The sequence below is a fragment of the Passer montanus genome, unplaced genomic scaffold (assembly GCF_014805655.1).
Source record: "Passer montanus isolate IOZ18808 unplaced genomic scaffold, ASM1480565v1 scaffold1, whole genome shotgun sequence".
Lineage (NCBI taxonomy): Eukaryota > Metazoa > Chordata > Aves > Passeriformes > Passeridae > Passer > Passer montanus.
The window spans coordinates 23340498-23363731 of record NW_024356504.1 but is presented as its reverse complement, the minus strand read 5'-3'; the positions used below and the strand labels follow the sequence as shown (position 1 = coordinate 23363731).

General features: G+C 40.7%; 1 protein-coding gene across 1 annotated transcript in view; it reads left to right on the top strand.

The window, feature by feature from the left end:
* LOC120502356 (von Willebrand factor D and EGF domain-containing protein-like) overlaps positions 1 to 22672 on the top strand; it is a 164234-nt gene extending 141562 nt beyond the window's left edge. The window contains exons 26-31 of the mRNA XM_039710115.1: positions 13944 to 14039; positions 15145 to 15240; positions 15829 to 15831; positions 18809 to 18837; positions 22324 to 22389; positions 22610 to 22672. Of these exons, the coding sequence (XP_039566049.1) occupies positions 13944 to 14039; positions 15145 to 15240; positions 15829 to 15831; positions 18809 to 18837; positions 22324 to 22389; positions 22610 to 22672 (353 nt within the window). The remainder of the gene's footprint in view (positions 1 to 13943; positions 14040 to 15144; positions 15241 to 15828; positions 15832 to 18808; positions 18838 to 22323; positions 22390 to 22609) is intronic.
* Positions 22673 to 23234: the final 562 nt, after the last annotated feature.

Genomic DNA, 23234 nt, shown 5'->3' with positions numbered 1-23234 from the left:
CCAACTTAATTAAGGTAATTGGTTAACAGCACTTTATCCTTGAATTTGCTCTTGTCACTGAAAACTCCCTTTTTTCACGTTACCATCAGTATTAATATTTGATTCTTCGATTCTTCTGGGGAAATAGGTTATTTTGGCACTTTTACAGACTCAATTGCTCAACAATATCTGTCAGCCAGAGAGTTTAGGATATGTATGTGAAAACTTTTTTTTTTGTTTTGTTTTATTATTTCTTAATCAGTTTGAAATTGGCAAGAGGGGAGCTGTGAAAACAACCATTCTTGGCAGGAAGAATCTGTACATTTCCAGAGCATTTTATGTCTCTCACACACAGAGGGAAAAAAAGCCAGTAAAAAATTCCCTGCAGCAACAAAAGGCCTCTCATTCCCCACACTGCCGCTCTCCCCTCCTTCAGCAGAGAGGGTCGTGACGCACACTGCACAATTGAATAGTCTGTTCTGGCAGGAATGTGCTGGAGGGAGAAAAAAGGAGGAAAAAACCTTATGTTTGGCATCCTGTTTTTGAGGTTAGGGAACATTAGAGAAGTGCTGTTTCCAGCTTTAAACACCCTGCCACATCTCCAGGCAGATCAAAGGGAAGCGTGCTGATGATGATTGCAGTCTAGCAAAGCACTCCCTGGAATCCTCCAAACTCCACCAACTCACAGCAGGTTCCTTTCCAAAAGTTTCTGAGGTTTTGTTGTCCATCTTGGTAAAATCTTTTGCAAAAATGTTTTTTGAGGTGATGAAAACAATTTTATTCTGTCTGATCCAAGCCTTCATTCTACTTCAATAACTGCTATTTAATCTGGTTTATTTAGCCTAGTGTTATAAAAACTTAAATAAAGGACCTGTAAATGTGATGAATGAAGAGAAACATAATTAAGTGGAAGGAAAGCGCTACTTTTTGCTGATTCTGGCCACTGACTGCTAATTGGTGAAAAATGTTTCTTTTTTTCTTGCCTAAAATCAAGAGCACATGGGACAAGTATCAAGATTCATCAAAAGAAGTAGTTAATTCACAAGATTTTGTAACAAGCAGTTTCTCTTAGAGTTGTATGTCTTATTGTCATATAGAATAATTTCTCTCTCCTCTGTCAGAGGTTCCAGATTTTGCTGTTCCTCTGGAGCAGAAGCCTGCAGAGCACAGCAGAAGTCAGTCTCAGCTGACCTTTGCAAACTTTCCTCCCCAGAAAATGCAGAAAACCAGTGCTCCCAGCAGTGGGAGGCTGCTCTCTGTCCTATGAACCACTCAGAGTTCAAATGCAGAACACTGAGATCCCAAACGCAGAACATCTCACCCCTTTTTTAGGCATGATTTTGTATAATTTTGCATCAGGCATAGACTAAATTGGGGGATTAGATAAAATATGTGGCATACACATATTAAATCCCTAGCATGAAGAATTCCTACTACCCTACTTTTTCTTAAATAAAACACGTAAAACCTACCATACTATCCATTTGAAATTCCAAATACAGCGATTAGATAAAATATGTGGCATACACATATTAAGTCCATAGCATGAAGAATTCCTACTACCCAACCCCTCTTTTTCTTAAATAAAACATGTAAAAGCTACCATAATATCCATTTGAAATTCCAAATACAGTTGAGTATCACGCAGCTCATTCTGCAGTGTCACTAGCAGTAAACATCTGTAATTATACATTAATCAGGTTAATTTTGATAATCCTGAGGCCATCTAGGGTAGCTGACTGTGCAGGGGTGAGACAGCCCCATGGGCTGTGTGCCTGAGTGCTCAGAAATCCAGCTGGGAGAATTTTTGTGCAATGCTTCTGCTGACTTTCCCGGGAAGGGTATGGCAAGAAGGAATCAGGAAAAACCAGTAGATTTCTGCTTTACAGAGGGTTTTTGGTTTTGTTTGTTTTTGGGTTTTTTTTCTGGATTTGAGCATCTTTTCTGTCAGGCTTTAAGGATTCCATGTCAGCTAGCTGAGCCCTGAGTTGCACAGGACACTTCAGCTTGCACAGAGTTGTAAAATCCATACAAAGAGTGAGGAAAAAAAAATGCACATATCATGATAGCAAAGCTGTGATCAGATGTGAAGTTTACTGGAAGTTTAACACTGCATCATTTCCTATTTCCAAATACCAGGACAATGCCAGAGAGACTGCTAAAGGTGAACCTGTGGCCCAAATCACAGCTCAGTGGTGTCCCCTGTTGCTGCCAGGTGACCTCACGCTGAGAATTGTACAGGTGGCTTAGCCACAATGATGAATGTGACAATTCTGAGGGAAAAAAAATCTTTTGAAGGATTTTATCATTATTTTAATTGTTCTTTGCACTCTGGATATGAAATTGCTGTGTTCTTATGTACTTTTACACTTCTAGTACCATTTCAAACACTTCTGGCAGCAAAACAGCTTTATTATGTACTTACTGAGTCTATAATCTCAGAAATTTGGGGTGGATGATTACCTGACTAATAAAACCTATCAAAAGAGTGAGTAAACTTAATACTAAGGCAGACAAATTGGCAGTTAATTCAATGTTGTCATTGTTTGATGCACTGATATTGTTTCCACTGCTTTTAGACATTTCTCTTTCCTTCTTAATATCTCACCTGCAGGGACAGAGGAAAAAAAGCTTCTATTTAATTTTGGCAGCTTCAGATTCTCAGTTGAAGGAGATAATAAAAACTAAAAGCCACACAACCCATCAAAGAGATTATTTTTGAACTGAACCCAAACAAGCTATTTGTTTATTTTAAACACATAGAACCATGGCTTAGGGTCATCCCTTTCATCCCTGTACTGTTTGGAATTTCTGCCTTATGATTTTTAGTTTCATCCTTGCACAGTTTGGAAATTCTAGTATTGTCTGCATGACAGCCAAAAAGGTGCAGGACACAGTGGTGGCAGCTCATCTTTTCTGTTCAGGCTCGCTCTCCTTTTCTTCCTGAGTGTGTGGAGAAAGGCATTCAGCCTGAAAGTTTGTGTTTTGTATCTAAATAAACATCACTCCAAAACCCCAAGAAGTGTGGATCAGGGAGGTGTGACTGGCTGCCAGCTGCAGTAAGTGCCTGTGACTATGCAGAGCAGACACCCACAGCCTGGGCGAGGGTGGCAGAGCTGACAGGGAAATGTGTGGCTGTGCCTCAGCAATCTACAACCTCGTACCCTCGCTTGAGAAGGATTGTTTCCAGTATGATCAGTCTTGTTGAGAGGGAAGAGGCAAATGCTGGCAGCACCTCAAAATAAAATATGTTTCTGGATCAACTTTGCATCCAACAAACACACTCAGGCGTTAGAGAAAAACTGTTTGTGCAGTGATTTGAATTCCCTTTTGAAAAACACAGCTTTAACAATCCTGGCATGTCACTGCTTTTCAGGAGGCTTTAAAGCAGGGTTCTGACTGATATCTACTGCATCCTTACTAAAATTATAAACAAAGACGACACACTAGGTTTCCTTTATTTACTATGTGTATTTTCATAGGACTGCTCTACAAACCACCTTTCAAAATGAAAGCCCATAAAAGCTGAGTTTTCTTAGGAAAGGTTGGAATGAAGACAAGGGGAGAGGAAGAAGGATTCACGGGACCACACATTTATCCTTTCCTCTGCTGTCTGCTTCTTGTGAGTGCATCTCTGAGCGAGAAAAGGCGAGCCACAGCTCCCTCTGGAGCTCATCAGCCAGCAGAGGTCAGGGGAAAACAGCATCCTCCTCCTGCCTTTCCCAGCACACCAGGCACGCCTGGAGCCTGACCTCAGCCCCTCTTCTGGCACTACCTCATGGCTATGCAACACAGCCAGAGACATGGGGTTTGCTCCCCATGTAAAACTGAGAGCAAGTTTCTGTGTGCAGCTGTTTCCTTGTGTTGGGCTCGATCCTGACAACTTTGTACCACATAAATCATCCCACTGACACTGGGGCTTTGCAGATTGGATCTCAGAGTTAGGAGATAACTATTTCTCCATTTCAGTAATTCCTGCAGCCAGGATTTATAGCCAATTCACAGTGTGCAATATAACTCACAGTCATTCCTCCAGCTCTGCTTGCTCCTCTTCCCTCCTCCTTTCTTTTCCCTTCCCGGTAGCATGAGGACTTTCCTTGCATGAGAACTAGAGGCAAACTAATTGGAAATGTGAACACTGGGTTTCAAAGGCAGCTTTTTGCTAAGCAATGTCATATTGTGAAAGTCACTGATTTCCCACATTCCAGCCTTCCCATGTAATGTTTCTGTGCATTACTGCCTCGCCAGCTGCATAAGCAGGAAGTTTTACTGCTCAACAAATCAGACTCCCACCGAGTTGTCATTTTGACACTGTGTGATATATTCTCTGGAATGTCTTCACTGAGTAGCCAGATTGACTAAAGCTATCAAAAACCAGCCAGTTTGCAAGCCAAAGGTCCAGCAAACCCTCCCACACAAACAAGCAGGGAACAAACCACGTATCTCATCCAAATGGATGGAGGAACCATTTACACCAGACTTGCTTTTCATACAGTAAGAATGTTTTCTTTAAAAGCAACAAGTGTCTATCTAAGATTCCTGGACAGAAAATATGCTTGAACAGTGGGTGCTTGGAAGGAAATGAGCAGCTGCTTATTGTCACATTCACATTCTCTGGAAAAATTCCTTCGCCCAGGATTTTTCTCCTGGGAAGCTGAGAAGCCTCAGAGAAAAAGAAAACAATTATTATGTCATTTGCTTCTCCTGTGTTATGCTGGAATGTGTTTGGAGATTGTTTACCCACAGGTGATTGTTCCATTGGATTCTGCTGTGAGTTGTTTTCACTCTTTGGCCAATCAGGGCCAAGCTGTGTCAGAACTCTGAAAAGAGCCATGAGTTTTCATTTTTATCTTTTTAGCATTCTGTAAATATCCTTTCTGTATTCTTTAGTATAGTTTAGTATAGTATTCTTTAAGATAATACAGTATCATAAAATAATAAATTAGCCTTCTGAGAACATGAAGTCAGATTCATCATTCCTTCCTTCATCAGGGCACCCTGCAAATGCAATAGGTTATGGCAAACAGACCTGTAACTTCCTGTTCAAAGCAACAAAAATACAAAATCTGTGGGCTGGCTTGTCCCCTGGTTGGTGTCCAGTCTGGAGACACAGGAAAAGGAAACACTGGTCTCAGTTTTCACTTGATTTTCCAGTCTGTGTAACATAATAGGTTCGTATTAGATGCCATCTTCCTCCCCTGGGCAGGAAATGCAACAGAAGATGAACAAAAAAAAAAAATCAGGCTACTGCTGTCTTTCCTTTTCAGCTGAACAAAACATGATACGTGCATCTTGCCTGGGGGGAACAGGGAGAGCTGTGACTTCCAACAGGAGACAGTAACTCACGGCACAACCTGGTTTTGGTGTGCTCCCAGAGCACTGCTCCTCACTGCTCACCCTTAGTAAGGATTTGTGACAAAACCATTAGTCGACCTTTCTTAAAAACTAATTTTTTCATATATATGTAGGTGATGCATTTATTTTAATAAGGGGTTTGAGTACATGCATCTGTCTAAATTTATTTTTCAGGAAGGAAACAAGAATAAATCTGGGTAAGAACAGAATATATTTCCTAAATAAGCCCAAAAGCATTATTAAATTTTTTATTCATTCCATAAGCAGAACATTCCCAGACTGCAGCATGAATTTTACTACAGCAGAACATCTAAATTTTAATATTCTTTACCTATATCTTAAATGCACTGAAGAAATGTACCAGATCTGCTGCTGTATGTAAAAGGATGCCTAAAGCAAAATAAAAGGGATTCCTGAATTATTGTATCTCTCTTTGCAGTGGGCTTCTGTGTGACACAAAGCTCTCTTTGCCCACTAATTGATTTAAGAAACAACATTTTGGGGATCTATTTTTTGGATTAAAATATTTTTAAACGTCTCTTAAAAAAGGAGCAATGGGTCTATCACTTGAAAAGCCCAGAGGACAGATGGTCATGGAGATTAATGTTGTCTGTTTATCCACAAAAAGACAGAGGCAAGACAATCCTCTCCAGCACTGATTTCCATGTAAGCTCAAGCTTATTTCTGAGGCAATAATAGCAGGGTGATGAAGAGAATAGTGCAGTGCCAGTGCAGGCAGCAGTCCTGATCCAAACTTCCTGACCAGGTCCTCACTTTTGGCTAGGTCATCAGCCAGACCACTGCACCTTGTGCCTGCTCTCCTTGTCTTGGGACTTGAATCTCCCTTTTCTTTTGCACAGATGAAAATGAATCAAATTGCACCAAGCACAGGCAATGCCTTAGCCTGCTCAGGGCAAGGAGAATGTGCCCAAATGGCCTGAATTGCTGGTCATCCTCAAGCACAGAGCTCCAAAAACAATCAAGAGAGGAGAAACTGTGTGTATAAGGACTCTTTCACTTCTCATTCAGGCATGACAAGAAAGCAGCTCAGCAGAACAATTTATATGCAGGCTGGAATGGTTCACTGACCTAATAAAACACAGAGCATTCTTCAATGAAGAGAAAATGTTACCAGACTCAAGCCCCTAACAAGTTGGGAATATGACCTGTGCTGAGAGTATACTTTGCAATTCCCCACATTAATTATTCACTACCAGTTGCAAAGATGAGGATAAAGCAGAGCTACAGTAATTTTCAAATTAATAGTGTTGCAATCAGACTAAAACTGGTCCATAAATGAGAAAAAGGATTTACTAATGGTTTCAAAATCTCAGTTCCTAGCAGAATATTCCCCAAACATCCAAATGTGCACCTGCACGTGCTTATTTTGTTTATGGTGGTTTCATTCTGCAAGATGCTGAAGTATTCCACAGCTATCCCAACATGATACTATTGCATGTCCCGAGTTTCACCTGATGGCAGACAATAGCCAAAATGAAGATCATGAGACCAAGACAGAGACATTTCAGTGCAAGGGGAGTGGGGAGTCCCCTGCCTGTATTGCAGTGACAATCCCCCACTGATTCCTGAGGTTTAGGAGTCTTGCCTACCACTCACTCCCAGGGCATCCTTTGGAGGTAGAGATGGAGAGATCAGGATCCTCCTTAGCTGACAGAAAATGTTATCAGCTGCTGAGATAACGTGACAGCAAACAGGATTGCAGTGCATCACACACTGACTCTGGGAGTGCAGTCTAGCAGCTCAGTAGTTTTTCCATATAGTAGTAATTATTTTTCTCATTTTTACTGAACTAATAACTAAATTAGATTTATTTCCTGCTTTAATATCTCTAAAAGGCCCCATAAGTATATCAGAGTACACATCAGCATGAAGACCCAGACATAATTAGGCAAAGCACTGACATTGCAATGCTATCTATATGGTTTGCAATTTTTCTGACCATTTTTTTTCTTCTGAAATGTGTGCTAGGTCATGCAAACTAACTCTTATTGTTGGAGCTCTGTGGTAAAGTGAATATATTAGAAATGCAAACTGTCACCACAACCATCACAATTACATTTACAGCTCCCTCTGTGTCTTGTAGTAATTTGTTCTCCCGCATTGCATCCCTCAGAGGTTTCTACCAGATTATTTTTTATTATTCAGAAAGGTAATTTATTGAAGAAGTGCTTTGCATCTCTGTCAGAGGTACATGAAGCGAGAAATAGGGTGAGCAAACCTCAAAATGATTGGTAGCTTGATATGGATAAGGATCCAAATTTTCAAGCATTGCACAAAATTTGGAATTTTATTACATGGGAAGTATTCTTTCTCCCTAAAATTTAATCTGTGGCTGTAATTACTGCCATTCAGTGGATCACACATCTGAGGTTACTCAGAGAGAGCTTGCAGAGAAAGTTATTTATTTACAAACCCAGATCAACACAGATGAGGAATTTCAGATAAAATCAAGCTGTGGGAGAACATATGTGCCTAAAACTCAGCATGGGCAAAACTATTTCCTCACTGCCCTTGAAGCAGAAAAAGGGGACTGGAAATTGCTGGTGTCCCGAATCCATAACGTGTTTTTCAGAGCTGTGTGCATTTGGGACCTTTACAGCAGCAGATATATTGGTACATCCATCTCACTAATGATCTGTTGAGCATCAGTTATACCCTCTAAAGGGTGAATGACATTTTTCTACCTCTACTAGTTTCTGCCAGTAGAATCCAAACAATGGTGTCCTTTGTTAGAAACATCTTTTTTGGCCAGAACACACCCACTTGGGGATTTTTTTTTTTTTTATTTCTTATTTTTTATTTTAAAGGATTGAAAATCACTCAGCGAGATCAAATCTTTATTTGGAGCCTAGAAGAATCCAAAGAGTTGTTCCCTTTCTGCAGTCAGGATAATGTTTCATCTGAGCAGTGCTGCTTGGGTGCATAATGCACCCAGAGAGATGGAGCTCGTCCTCCAGTGGACCAGTTGAACTGTGCTATTTTGTGAAACTGCTGGTCTGACCTTCCAGTTTGTGTCCTGTGAGAAGGATCAGCAACATCCCTACAGTGTCATGATCATGCCATTCCTGGCACACAGCCTCTCCACGTTCATTTTGTTTTATCAATAGGTGATATATTTTACCTACAAACACTTGAAAGGGCTAGAAGTGCCAGCTTTAGCACAAAATCCACTTCTTTCACATTTAATGGCTTCATTTTTGTCCACAGCTCGAGCTCTGCCAGCTGCATTTCCTGACAAGAGCAGTCAATGATATTGTTAAATCTGCCCCATGCTCTGTGTCCATACTGGGTTGTATCTCCCCAGCTACAGCTCTTTGCTTTTGAGAATGTCACAGCAAATCAAAGTAACCACTAAGCAGCAAGGAGGAAACAAACATGAAAACAACACGTACCCATAGAAAAAGCAAACCTGAGACTGATCAAGCTCCCTGCTCCACAGAAGAGCAGTAGAACAAGTTGAAATATGCACTGGACCCACAGAGAAGTCATCAGTTCAAAACCAACACCAGCCAGAAATAAAAGCAGTGCCTGTGAATCACCCAGAAGTGTCAGCACAGGGATGGTGACTTAAGGGATAAGCTGAAGTATCTACCAGTAGGTGATCTTTTGGCTGCATTTCTGTGTTCTTTGTCAGCAAGATACAGCCTGATGCATTGCCTTAGCTGGCCCACACAGATGTTACTGCTTGAGGCTATTTTCTCTCTTCCTTCCAAAGGCAGGAGGCACTCAGAAGCAGGTCAATTTGCTTAGCTTCCATACAGAAAAAAAAGAAAAGGAAAAAAAAAGAAAAGAAAAAAAAGAAAAAAGGCAGAAACTGAAAGAAAAGCTATTTTGAAAACTATGTCTGCTAATCAGCACTGCAGCCTGATTCAGTCTCCTCATCAGAGCCTTGGCTCAGGATGCCTGATGACAGGTAATTTTGATTCAGAAAGAAATAGTCTTTGCAGTCTCATGGCCAGGAAAGGACAAGGATGTTTCAGTTGCTAAAACATTGCAGAAGATCTCTTTCTTCTAAGATTTCAAGGCCATGGTGTAATATTTCCCCTCTTTTTTTTTTTTTTTACTTTATGAGGGTGGTGATATGTCTTATTTCAGCAAAATTAAAAGCTTTTCACTACTTATTATCTCCTTCTAGTGAGAAATGGTGTAATGAGGTCCTTTTGTCTAAAGGTGGCTTAGGTTAAACTAGGACAGTTTTTGATAATCCACAGAAGCAGTGGGAGTCTGGAGGACAAGTCTGGCTGTTTGTAATCTCTGTGTCTGGTCAGATACTGATGGTTAGCAGTGTGACCCTTCACCCAGCAAAGCACGCCCAGTGCTTAACTTTGCCCCCAGACCCATCTGGTTTTACACAACAGATAATTTGCTTAATACTGTTTATATTTTAGTAGGAGTGTTGCTGCAGATCAATGGGAACAAAGGCAGGCAGCAGAAGTCACTGAAATTGTGGGAGTCCATGGCTGGTGCTACTCACAGCAGGAGAGCAGGGTTCACTTCAAACACAACATTTCAGGTGTTGGGTGGTTTTAGTAATCCAGAAATATTTATTTTGCAGGCAAATTCCTCTCTTCGGCTGACAAAGCAGAAGGTCTGAATACCTTTGAGATTTTAGGGCTGAAGAGTTTGGTATGGAGCTTCATGGAGGTCGATAAAAGAGTTTCAAAAAGCACTTCACTGGGTCAAGTGAGCCTAGAGGGGATAAGCCATGAAAAGGGTCACAGGAAATTTTAAGTGATTGTAAGGTCAAAATCCATTAAAGCCATCAAAGAGAAAAAGCTGCTGCATTAAACAGCAAATTCAGCAAGCTGTGAATGCCTTTCAGTGTGTGGGAGGAGGGTGCCTGTTTTATGTGGTGCTCTGTGCATCACCTGTGTTTTATCTTAGCACCTGCAGCTGCTTGTCACTTTATCAGAACCACCCCTCCTCTGAAATACAGCACAGAACCACACTGCTCCTTCAATCTGCATCACCACCTTCAGCATGGCTCACCTTATCTAACCCACCCGTTCAGGGCAGCCGAAGATCATGGAAGTGGTTCCAAGCTGTAAGTGGTGGCCTTAGAGAATTGTGGCACGTTACAGGCTTGAGAAACACCATTGCAAATGAAATTCTGTGCTTTTCTGAAGAGCATGGAGATGTCAGCACTGGCAGCAGGGGAATGAGGAAGGCTTTGGTGACAAGCACTGACTGCCAGCAAGCCTGCACCCAGGACCTGTGGACAGCCCCTGTCCCAGTGATATATCCTGCCTAACTGCAGCAAAGGGAAGACACAAATGTGTTTATATCCATGGCATTAGGACTAGCTCCCAAGAGAGATGGAAAACTTATCAAACCCCTGTTGTCTTGGGTCAAGGTACCAGGGCTTTCTTAAAAGGAGGGCAAAAAAAATACGAGTCTTTTCAAAGTCATGCTCGTACCTGGGAGGGTTGCAATAATTTGATTTGCTCTCCTAGTGTCTGATAATTTATTTAGTTTTCCTGTGAGACGCTCTAGCATTTTTGTTTGCTATTTTGAAATTGGAACTCCTCCACAGAGGCCAAGGAGTGGGACCAGAAAGGATCCAAACTAGTTATCATTAACAAATGTTGAAGCCTGCCTGATGGGTATTGAGATGGAGTTGTATTTAAGAAAGTTAAAGAAAGGGAGGACAAGGTGGAGATGTCAGGAAGGAAAAGGGGAGAGATAACACTGCATTCATTTACCTAAAGGTGCTTGTGAATTCCTTTGCAAAAAAGAGAATTTCTTCCCCAGACGGCAGGGAGGCAGAAGTGCTCCTCCAGTTCAGAACAGGTTTGGTACTGACCTGAACCCTTAGTTCACTTTGAATTGAACTCCTTTGGATTTATCACTGGAGTCAGAGATGCCATAAGTAATAAAGGCAGTTCATGCTATATTTTCATAGCTACTTGGTCATTTGTAAGGCAACTGAACAAAAAAAAAGGTAGAAACGAAAAGTTGAAAGTCAGTTTGAACTTATGTGTTTTATTCAGATCAAGACTGCACCTCACCTGTTGCTGAAACCATTGCTGAATTAATAATTTGACTCCCTGCAACTGGATCTGTTGTCAGTACAAAAAAAACCCCAAGTTCATGCTATATTTTCATAGCTACTTGGTCATTTGTAAGGCAACTGAACAAAAAAAAAAGGTAGAAACGAAAAGTTGAAAGTCAGTTTGAACTTATGTGTTTTATTCAGATCAAGACTGGACCTCACCTGTTGCTGAAACCATTGCTGAATTAATAATTTGACTGTCTGCCGTTGGGTCTGTTGTCAGTACAAAAAAAAACCCAAACAATAAGAATGTGATTGTTTGTGTAAGGTTAAAAATATACAGAAAATGTAAGCAACAAAAGAAAGAAAAAAAGGTGAAATAACCATCTGAACAAATGCTGCTGTCCTCAATACCTTGATTTCACTTTCTAAGAGGTGGTGGGAAGACATTGTCCAAGTTTCAGACTATCTCAAAACAAAATCTATAGATTTTCAACTGATTTTAGGAAAGCGGGTTAGTGCTAGGGACATCATGGTCCATGAATATCAAAAAGCACCAAGTGATTTTAAATCTAGAACAAAACTTTATGGTTTGGGCTCATCTTTTCTAAATTCTGAATGTCTGAGCTGTTGTATAATTGAAATAAGAATTGATCCAAGATTGTGGATCAAAAATCTCTTATTGGAGATGTGAGATCAAAGGGGAGAGAAAAAGGAAGAGGGAAAATAAGGGATTAAATTATTTCAGAGTTACGGAGGCCATGACCCTTTGAACTCATGTAGGTTTGAACCAGTGGTTGCAGCATTTTTTAACAGCTCAGCAAGAACTGTAGATCCCAGTTAGTTTGAGTAAGCAGAGGCCAAGATTCCAGCATGGATCAGGAGAGGTGGAGAAAGAAGGAGATGGAGAATGACAGCTTGAGGGCCGGGGTCCAAGCAGCCCCTATAATCATGGCCATGCCTGCCCTGCCTAAGGGCAGCTGAGGGATCCAGGAGGCTTGGCACAGAATGAAATGCAAATGTAGCAGCCAAGCAAGAGCAGCAATACAGCTCCAAAAGCTGCCAGTGCAGCAGCATCTGGGCTGAAGGGAGAGACCAGCGCACAAAGTGCCACAAAAGCAATATTTCACTACATCACAGGAATAATTAGGGAACCTAAATCTACCTACTTAAAAATGCCTGATCATCCCTGGGAGAGGAACAAAAGGTTATTCTCCCATCAAATAAAAGTTGCTGCATTTTTGCATGCTGTCTTTCAGTAATCATCCCTATTTTGAAGCTCTATCAGCATTCCACCTCCTGCAGCAGAGGTCTGAGGGGGACTGTGGTCATTCAGAGCCCTGTGTGCAGTGACAGCTCCACAGTCAGGATTGCTGCAGCATTAACACTCAGTGATGTGCAGAAAGGCAGCACAGCCTCGGGGCTGATGGAGGCACTGCTGTGTTTTAGCTGTCAGCCCCTCGAGTCCCCTGCTCTGCTGAGAGGAGCTGGGTGTCCCACGGCCACCCATCCCTGCAGGCAGGGAGGAACAACATCAATTACCCCCGGTGGGAAGGGGTCACTGCCAGCCCCACTGTGCATACAAAGCTTTGGACATGGCAGGAGCCTTTGGGCACAAATGTGTTCTCACACCTTCACTGCCAAACTCCTCCTGCCTTGGCTCTCCTAGCCCATTGCAGCCACTTGCTGTGTTACACGGCTTTTTGTACTCCACCCAATTATCCCATGCCTCCTTCCATGTAAAATGCAAATCATTCCCACTCTCACCATACTGGCACTGCCATGTTTCTGAATTACCCAGCCTCTGATGGGTGCTTCCTGCATTTACCTTAATAGGCAGGGAGAGACAGGACAGGAGGAATTTGGGTACCTGCCTATGGCATCTCCCTACATCAAAGCAGGTTGGGATTGCAGATGTGTGACATCCCAGAAATGTGAGATTTTAATGCTAGATGTTCTGAAACAACATTGATAAGTACAGCTTAATCAAAGACACAAAAACTAGCTATTCAATTTTTCCATGAAGTCAACAAAAAACACATCTGGCTTCTTGTGTTTGAAAGAACAACTCAGCGCTCACATCTTATTTGTACAAAAGAATAAAGTAAAAAGGTAAGTATTTTAACAAGTAACGGTTCAAAAGGGCAATGGATGAATAGATTTTAGGATTTATGCTTGGTTGAATGCAAAATCACACCCAAAACTGTGTGAAAACAATCCATCCTTATTAAGGCCTTTCTTACCCATATGAACATCTGAGAACATGATGGAGGAGTTTTCCCATATGGAAGCGAAAGCTCTAACAATCTTTGGCCTGTCCTCTTGCTTTTCTGAGAATCTTTGTCATCAGCCTCTCTGCTCTGATGAGGCAGCTCTTACCAGAGCTTCAGCCAAAAAGTTTCCACATGACACAGCATTTCCCATAAGGATTTCTGGGACCTATCGAGCCTCTGGGTTTCACATTCTCAATTCCAAACCACTTTTCTGGTTTTTAATTACAAGCCAACTAACCTTCTGCAAGGAAGCACGTGATCCTGCACTAAAGTCTTCCCTCATTTCCCAGCCCTCACATTCTTCCTTTGTTGTGTTCCTGCAGGTGTCTGTGAGCCCACGTGCATGAACGGGGGGAGATGTGTCCACCCCAATGTCTGTGACTGCCCGTCCGGCTGGAGGGGAAAGCACTGCAGCAAACGTAAGCACCTCCACTCCCATCCAAGTTTATATTCATTAGTGCAGTCAACAGCAATTTGCAATCTTTTAATACTAAAAACCAGCACAGAATCTGTTTTGCCACTTCAGCAGTTTGAAGAAATAACAGTTTTAAGTACAGGTGCTACAAAATGCTGTAAACACTTGATGCTTGCAGAGGAGAAAAAGCGTGTGGGGGAACCCTGGTTCTGCTTCATGCAGCTCTGTTATACATCTTGTTATGGAAATTCATTTTTACAGTATTAAACTTGAAGCATTGATTTTATGTTTTAACAGCTTCACATATTTTGTTATATTCTGCAGAGAAATGTCATGTATTTCAAAGTACAGAACTATCTAAAGCCTGCTATAAAGCTTTCCAAACTGATGTACTCTCAAGGTCATTGGTGCATAATTTGGAGAATGACGTGTTCTTACTCTGTAACTCTGACTACAGTTACATAAAAATGTAATTAAAAAAAAAAACCTCTCACCCTAAAATATTTTCAAGGAATATTTTTCCATACATGGCTATTCATTACCGTGAAGTTGACAGATAAACTGAATAAATTTATAATCAAGATGACATACTGTATGTAAACCAGATTAAAATATTGGCTTTTTACCCTTTAGGTCCTGCTAGTAAATATGATTTCAGAACCAGTGGCTTGAATTTATAATATTAATAATTTATTCAGAAATGCTGAAGGAAGGAAGTGTCTCTCATACATATAGACCAGATCATACACTCACTCTTTCAGGATCTCTGAACAAAAAATATATACAATAAACATATCAAACTTTTCTATGAAAATATTTGTTTTTTACATAGAATATGTAGTGCATGAATGTATCATAGAGAGATTTTTCTTAGCTGATGATGAGCTAAGCATTAGAAATGCCAAGTCTCCCAGCAGACAGTTAGCAGAGATAAATTTCTTAAGAAGAAAATATCAAAGAATGCTGATCATCATACTGAGGAAGTGATGAACAGAACACACCCATTCCTTTGCAAGTTGGCCACATGGAATAAAGCCTAAGGTCACCTCTCAGCCAGCTGTTGAGGTACATCACATCCATCCTCTCACTGGTTCCCTGTCCCTGTCCAGCTGTTTGCCTGCAGAGGTGTCTCCATGGAGGGGAGTGTGTCGGTCCCAACGTCTGCCAGTGCTCCAGAGGATGGGTGGGAACGTTCTGCCAGACCCGTGAGTGCTCCTGATTCCTGCAGCTTTGTGACACCGCAGGGTTTTACACATTGCATTCTCTCCTCTGTGTGTATTCTGTCTGGTTTGTGCCTCAACTCAATCATCTTAAAGGTCTTTTCCAGCCTAAAAGATTCCATGATTCTATTACGTGTAAAAGTCAACCATAACATGATTAGCACCTAAATTCTTCCTCTTTATTTGTCAGAACTGTCCTATGCTGCCAGTGAAACTGGTAGGTACTTTCAAAGACATTTCTAGATTCAGCATAAGAGGCTTGACTCATCTTTTTTCTCACATTGATGCTGACATCAATCTGTCAGCCAAAATAAGTACTTTTTAAATTAAATAATTTGAAATACAAGGTAAAAAGGAGAGGTCAAGGAGAAAAGGAAATGGAGTACCCATTCTCTATACCCACGTGGCATTAAGCACAGAAATTCTGTGTGTCTGCTAACCTTAGAGTCTGACCCTGTAAATTCTGCTTGTTCAGACTGACCAAGGTGGCTGGAAGTATTTGCATTTGGAGGGGTGGCAGAGCTGGAATGGGAAGAGATCTGTTATTGCCAATTACATCCAGGGTCACTTCAGCTTGTTGCTGCCATTAGCTTTACAGCAAAAGGGTATGAGGAAAATATCAAGGCATTATCCCCTGTAAAGGGCATTATCTCCTTTATCATCCTTTCCCTCACACTCACAGAGCATAATTACTTATGGAAATCTTCTGTCAGCTAACTCCCAATGGCTGTGTAATTGTTTCTTTGTGCCAGCTGTCTTCTAGTTCAAACATGGGAATGTTTAAAGTTATTGATGGCATATTCTTGACTCAGTTTATAAAATAAATAAACAAATCGTGCTTGCTCATGTGAAAGGCAAGTAGGACTAGCATTAACAATTTCTGCTGTCCTATGCAGGCACACAAGCCAGGTAATTTTTTATAGATTTATCTAACCTTTGAAACTTTGCTCCAAATCCCTTCATTTGCTAGTCATTCTGATTTTACTACTTCTTCCCATAGTGGGAGGTTAAATCTTTTTTTTTTTCTTGTCCAAAAGGGTCTGGCTGAAACTCCCAGGTCCCACAGCAACCCCAAATTTGTGCTTTTTTAAAGAGAAGGAGAGTAGACTATTGTCAGAGAGCAGATGGTGAGGTCTTACAATGCTGCTCCAGGGTATTCTCAGTGAGGCAGGGGCGAAGCAGGGGAACAGGAAAGTCTTCATCCTCACAGATGTTAGGCATGAAGTGTAACCCTGAAAGTAAGTCATGTTTCATGTTTTAATGGGAGGCCATTCCCTCAAACCCTGGACTCGATGGAACAAATGAATTTATCTGTCTAAACATGAGAAGCCTCCTGATTGCCTCCCTTGCTCACCTTCTCCTGAGCTCTGGCAGAGGCTGCAGCAGCACAGAAACCAACTGAAACCAACCCCTGGTCACTGGTTTTGTTGCTCTTGTACTGCTTTGGCCTCTGTCCCATCTCCCAGCAGCACAGGGACACTGGGCCAAACCCGCAGGCTCTGCCAAAACCCGTCAGCTTCTGGCAAGGAGCTCTTGGGTTCATCGCTCCACTCCCCTGTGCAAAACTGCTTTGTCACATTTAAGCTCCTGAGGTTTCCCTGAGCACAGCACCCCTGTCTTGCTTGGATGTGTATTCCCAAACTCCACTGTAACATCAGCAAGGCTGAATTCAACCTAGATTTGCACCACTTTAACCACAGACTTTGGCTATAAAACTCAACAACGGAGCAAAATGTTCACATTGTAAGATGATAAAGTAGTAGATGCTACATTATATGAACATATTATTTCATACTTATATTTGTTTATTCTATAACATTAAATTAAATCAAAACTACAGGCTTTTACACTATATTGAATATTTTGATTCATAATGTTATTATTTCTATGTTTTCAAATTATTAATCTAATTTTTTTCTATTTCGTTAATCTCAATAATTTCCATTTCATAATGCAAATATTTCATCTCACTCTACAAGTAACAATTCAGAGGATAGGTGTTTTCAACAACCACTCTCTAACCTAGAATCCATTAGGGCAGGATTTTTTCTCAGGGGCTTTTTCAAGGGTAGGAGATAATTAGATAATCCCAGCTTCATTCTTTGTTTTCAGCCTGTAGATTCACTCGACTGTCCTTATCAGGATGGTGGTGATGGAAATGAAGATACAGGTTTCATCTACACCCCAAACCTCATTTTTTCCTGCCTCACTTCCTGACACATTGAGGAGGGTGACTAAACCACAGGATACACAGAGACTTCCACTACCATTTTCTGGACATTTCCCAGATGGAACAGGTTGTTGCAGTCCCTTATACTGAGATAGCCAGAGTAGGTCCTTAAGCCAATGAAAGGAAGAATGGACAAATACTAGGAAATCATCTTGGACATCTACTTTTTGATTTATCTTTCATAAGAGTCCCAGATCACCTCCATCTGAATGGTCCATCTGAGCCCACATGGACTATTCAAGATGTTTGGAGGCAGCAGCTGCCACAATAATTCCTCTCTAAACACTTTCTTTCTTCAGCCTTCTACTAAAAAAGGCAAAACATTTTCTACTTTTAGGTCTCCAATAATTTCACTGTTTGCAACCTCAAATACTGATGTCTCAGGTTTTCTTGTCACCTTTCACCAGGAACAAAGACATAAATCTCTACCACAAGTGATAACCCAAAAGGTTTCAACTTTCAGCAGACAAACCCACTGACAGTATCCTAGAGCAGATTTTCCATTTTACTGCAATAAAGATTGGCAATGTCTAAGGCAGAATAAGTTTGTATCTAAAATATTTTGAAAATGCCTCAGAGAGCTAGAATGGGGCTGTAATATCAGAGGTAACAAGGAACTTATAACTAATTTGGAGCAGCTCTGCTACATATTGGAGATGCAATCACACAGGCAAAAACTCTGCCTCTTTTGCAACGATGCACAATGAAATTGCATGTCCGTGTCATGCAGTGAATTATAATTTCTTAATGCTAAAATCAGTCAAACTCACAATGACATTCCAGAGACATCTGTGCAGGAAAGTTTATTTACAGTTTCACAGGTCCCTGGCTGCAACTAGAGAACTTGGCAAGAGCAAAAGAGACTTTCAGTAGACATTGATAATGGATAAAACACAATAGTCCTCCTTTATCAGACTGTAAATAAAGAGGTCAGTCAAAAGAGTAGTTTTCTTCCCCACTCATCTGTAACTGAACAGAATGGCTTCTGAAAGAGAATCGATAAAATAGGTCATTTGTCCCAACAAATAGGGTGTATGGGGGAATACACACGTTATCCTTGATAAATACCTGTGACTTTGAGGGGCATAGTTTAAGGAATAATGGTCAATTTTCAGACTGTACTGCAAATGTAGGGAAATAACCTTTTGGAAGAACAGGTTAAAAAAAAAGTAATTTGAAATATTCAATGTGTCTCAACTATAGAAAAGAGCAGCTTTATAGAGGAGGGTTCTTCCATTAGAATTATTTTTGTCTGATTCTGCTTTTAGCTCCCATGGCTGCAAAAATATCCAAAAACTTGCCTTTCTGAAAAGAAAGAAACAGTATGCCAGGATCACTGTGTTTTCCCATCAGTAATTTCATTCCTATTCCATATTAGACACCAGTTTAAAGATCCAGGTCTGTGGCTTCCCCTTGCTTCCTGTGCTGGTAACTCACATCTCTCTTTTTCTTGGGCTCAGAAAGAAACACTGGGCCAAAGAAATGAACATCTGGCAGCAGAACCGGATCACCCTGACAGATACACCCAAAACACAGCTCAGTAAAGTCAGAAGGCTTCTGGCCAGAGGTACAGGTCTGTTGTTTGAGGCTCTGAATGCAGGATCATGATATAATTCTAACAATTAATTATAAAGTATAAGAAGGTTATAGTTGTGAAGGATGTTCATCATTAAAATTCATGCTGCTGTCTTCTGTTCTAATATTATTGAACCCATACTGGCTCCTCATTGCCCTTCAGAATAACTTCTCTTTATTTGCATGTTATAAGTGTCAAGCTTATGGCCTTATAATTTCCTCAATATTCTTCACATTCTCTCTCTCTGCCTTGAACAACATCCTGGGCAGGATTTCCTCAAGCTTTCCTCTGTAACCCTTCCAAACCTTAAAAAAGCAAATAATTTTGAAAAGAATGTCGTTTGCATGCAAATTATAGCTCTGTTCTTTTAACATGCAGGGATAAAACTCTTTCTGTAATTGGCATTTATTGATTATAATTTTAACATAAGCTTAGCCTGTCAAATGACTTTGCTGAATCTGTACAGGATAATGCATACATAGCTGGTGTCATTTTTAGTGTTTAGTGGCTTAGCATCCCTTGTAAATACATTTATGAAATATTCATTTGAACTTCAGCTCTGTTATTATCCTCTGTGATGTCAATTCCAATTTTCCTCCAAAATGTTTTGAACTTTTCTCCTAACTGAGCTCTTGTTTTTCTGAGCGCTACAGAAAGAAGCTGGGGGGTGAACAGGGAGAGATAGGAAGAAAAGGATGAAAAAAGGAGGAAATATTTTCCCTTTTTAAAATTCATTTTCACACACTGAGAATCAGGAAAACCACAGACAGAAAACAAAATCCTAGTACCTCATCTGATGCCCATGTGTACCAGAACACCCCCAGATGCTGTAGGGATCTGCAGAAAATCCACTTCTTTTTGCATTACCTGTTCCTATTTTATCTGCTACCAAGATGAAAGGAAAATCAGCTTCCATTTTTCTCCATTCATGTCAAACAAATAATAGAAATATACACAATTCTTCCCCTAATAATATTATCACACACAGGTCTCTCTCTTCCTGCTTACCATACAGTGGAGCAAAACTTGCTGGGGCACAAGGAGCCTTTTCTGCTGACAATGTAACCCCTGTTGGGAAATGATTCTGCTCCAGTGAGCCAAACTCTTAAGAATTTTCCAATTGTAAATCTGTCTTTTCAAGGAGACTTACCATACAGTGGAGCAAAACTTGCTGGGGCACAAGGAGCCTTTTCTGCTGACAATGTAACCCCTGTTGGGAAATGATTCTGCTCCAGTGAGCCAAACTCTAAGAATTTTCCAATTGTAAATGTGTCTTTTCAAGGTTCCTGGAGGAGCTGGAGTATCACTCCAGAGATAAGATCCCTGTTCTAGCTTGAGTGTGATTTCATTCCTCCTCTGCCCCCTCCACACCCAGAATTCAAACTTGCCCCCTGCCCTTTCAGAAAAAGGAGAAATTCTGAGCTTTTCAGTTCACTGTTCTGTATCTTAAGGAGATTTTTGCAACGGACACCCAACAAAACCAAGTTTCCTCCTTAAAATTTGTTTCAAGGAAACAGCACTTTTGCCTTTTCAAAGTGGCAGGGATACACCAACAAGCTCATAGACCAGGGAAGCAAGTCTGTGAGGTCAGTGGAGTCCTGCAGCACACAGCCACTGGCACAGCTGGCTGCTCCCAGAGGAGCACCTGGAGGTCACCAGCACATGCAGGTCTGTGTGTGTTCTTATTCTGGACATGCTCTGGGGCAGTGCTTTGACACAGCATGAGCTCTCACTACCTGATCATAAAAACACTCTTTTGCCAAGCTGGTTACAGTCTCTCCTCTTTAAGAAGTGTGGAGTGGCAGCAAGCCTGGTTCCTTGCTTCTCTGCCCCATGGCTGTGAAGTTCGTTAGAGATATTTAGATTTTAATATTCCTCACTCTGTCAAAACCTCAGCCTCCTCACTGGCATAATAACCTGACAGAACTAACCCAATACAAATTCCAGGTCATTCCATGATGCCAAGGTCACCATTACAATTATTAAAATGCTGAGAATCACTTTTGGATGCCTTAGGATCCCACAATGTGTTTACTAAAGAAGTTTGTCCTGGTCTATGTCTGAGACTTCAGATCTCAACACAGAGACTTTTCACTAACTTAAATCTGAGGCAGAATCAGAACCTAAGTGCAACAAACTGAAATTGTGGAATTTGATCCTTCAGCCCCTTAATTTTTTTAAGCTGATCTCCTGTAGGAAAAAAAAAAAAAGCTCACAGGAATACAGCAAATTCCTTTAAATCTGATGGAATGTCTGCTCCATCATGAAGGAGGTTGGTCACAGACATGTGTCTACTTTATTTTCAGCTCTGTCTTAATGGGGCATGGTTGGCAGCTTCCTGTACTCCTCTGCCACACAAGAAAATGTAAGAAACCATTTGTTGAGTCACATCTGACCAGTGTTTAAGGCATTTAGTTAGACTGCCTGAAACTAGGATACAATATTCTGGCAATATTTGTAGAAGGTTTAGCTCATGAGATCTAATTAAAATACTGTGATGTGTGTTCTTCTTGAATTGGTGCCCTCTGAATTGGCTGTTCTTTTTCCTCTATGCCAAAACAATGTCATAACAATGGAAATTGCTAATGAGGATGAAAAACCAGCTGAAATTTGACTAATTGCTTTTTTCTCTTTTAAAAAATAATAGAACACTGATCCTTTTATGAACAGAATATCTCCCAAGTGATGGGCCTTTATAAATGCAGTGCTCTAGATAAAACATTTCTCTGGTTTTTTCCCCCTTGGGATAAGTAGATCATTCCTAATTCTCTATGACCACTAAATCACATGTTCTTTGGTTTCTAGAGGTCTAAAGTGTGAAGTTCACCAAATTCTCCCATTTATTTATTTATTGTGATAGAATCACCTTTGGGAGTGTTCTTTCATCTCAGCTCGAGGTCAGCTCTTTTAACAGCTGTTTTTTATTTTAATTGGAACAAAAGTAAATCAGTTTTGGCACAAATCTTGCCCAATCATCAATGTTCAGAATGCATCCTGGCTTTCAAAATTAGGGCTCGTACTGATCCATTTCCAGCTGAGACAAGGTCATTATTTTGTCAGTCTTCTCTTTTCCCCATCATTGGGAACAAAAAGAAAAACTAAAAATTGTAAACATAAGAGACACAGAGGAGTGAGAAGCCTATGACAAACCATCTTTAGTTTTCAGTATCTTCAAATATTCACATCCTGATTGTGAGACTTATTCTAAAGACTTTTGTCTCTCCTTTGTGGCACTTTTTGAGCAAAACTGTCAATTTGGGAGCAGATGATCAGACCAAATGTCTGTGCTTGCAGAAGTGGCTGTGCTGGATCTGTGTGTGAGAAGAAGGTAATGCCCAAAGCCACTGATCCTTGTGGTAACAAAAATAACCAGATGTTACTGAAATAGCTTACAGGTAAATGAATAAAGCTTTGTTAACCCTATGGAAGATGTAAATAAGGTCATAGAATGACCTTTGAAAAGAGTTGAATGACTGCTCAGCTGCAAACTAGGCCAATAATCAAGTTCTGGATAACTTTTCACCCCTTTTTTTATGCCTTACCCTCAGTCAGACATGTCTGAATGCCAGAATGGTTTGCAAGGCTATTGCACCTCTGGCAGCTGGGCCTGACCTGGCCATCACACCAGAGGGTTTTTTTTCAGCCACAGTCATTTCCCATACCAAAACACAATTCCTGTCAGATGTCCTGGCTGGCCCAACCTCCAGCTCTCCAAACAGGAGGCTGCCCCATCATTCACCTGTACTGGAAGGCCAGGGGCAAAAATCAATGTATTTTCATTTCAATTACATAACATATTAAGAGAAAGCATGAAATTCTATTCAAATAGCCACTTAATTTTGTTAATGATAATTAGAATTTAATATCACAATTAAATTTCTGTATAGATTTAACAAGTACGTTCTCCTAATAAACTACATCTCCTACATCAATACTGAAATCATCTGATGTAGATAAGATGAGTAAGTGATGCAATTTTCTATACATAAAAAAACCTATTTAACAGGTTGGCCATAGCCTAGGAGAGTAAGGTGAACATTTTCTCAAATAATTACCAGAAGAAGTCTAAATGAAGGCAGAGATATTCCAAGATAAACTGGAATTACTCTCTGCAGGTACTTCCATTCAGGAGACTTCCCTTGCTAGGTCAAGAGTTGACCTTTTGGCTTCATC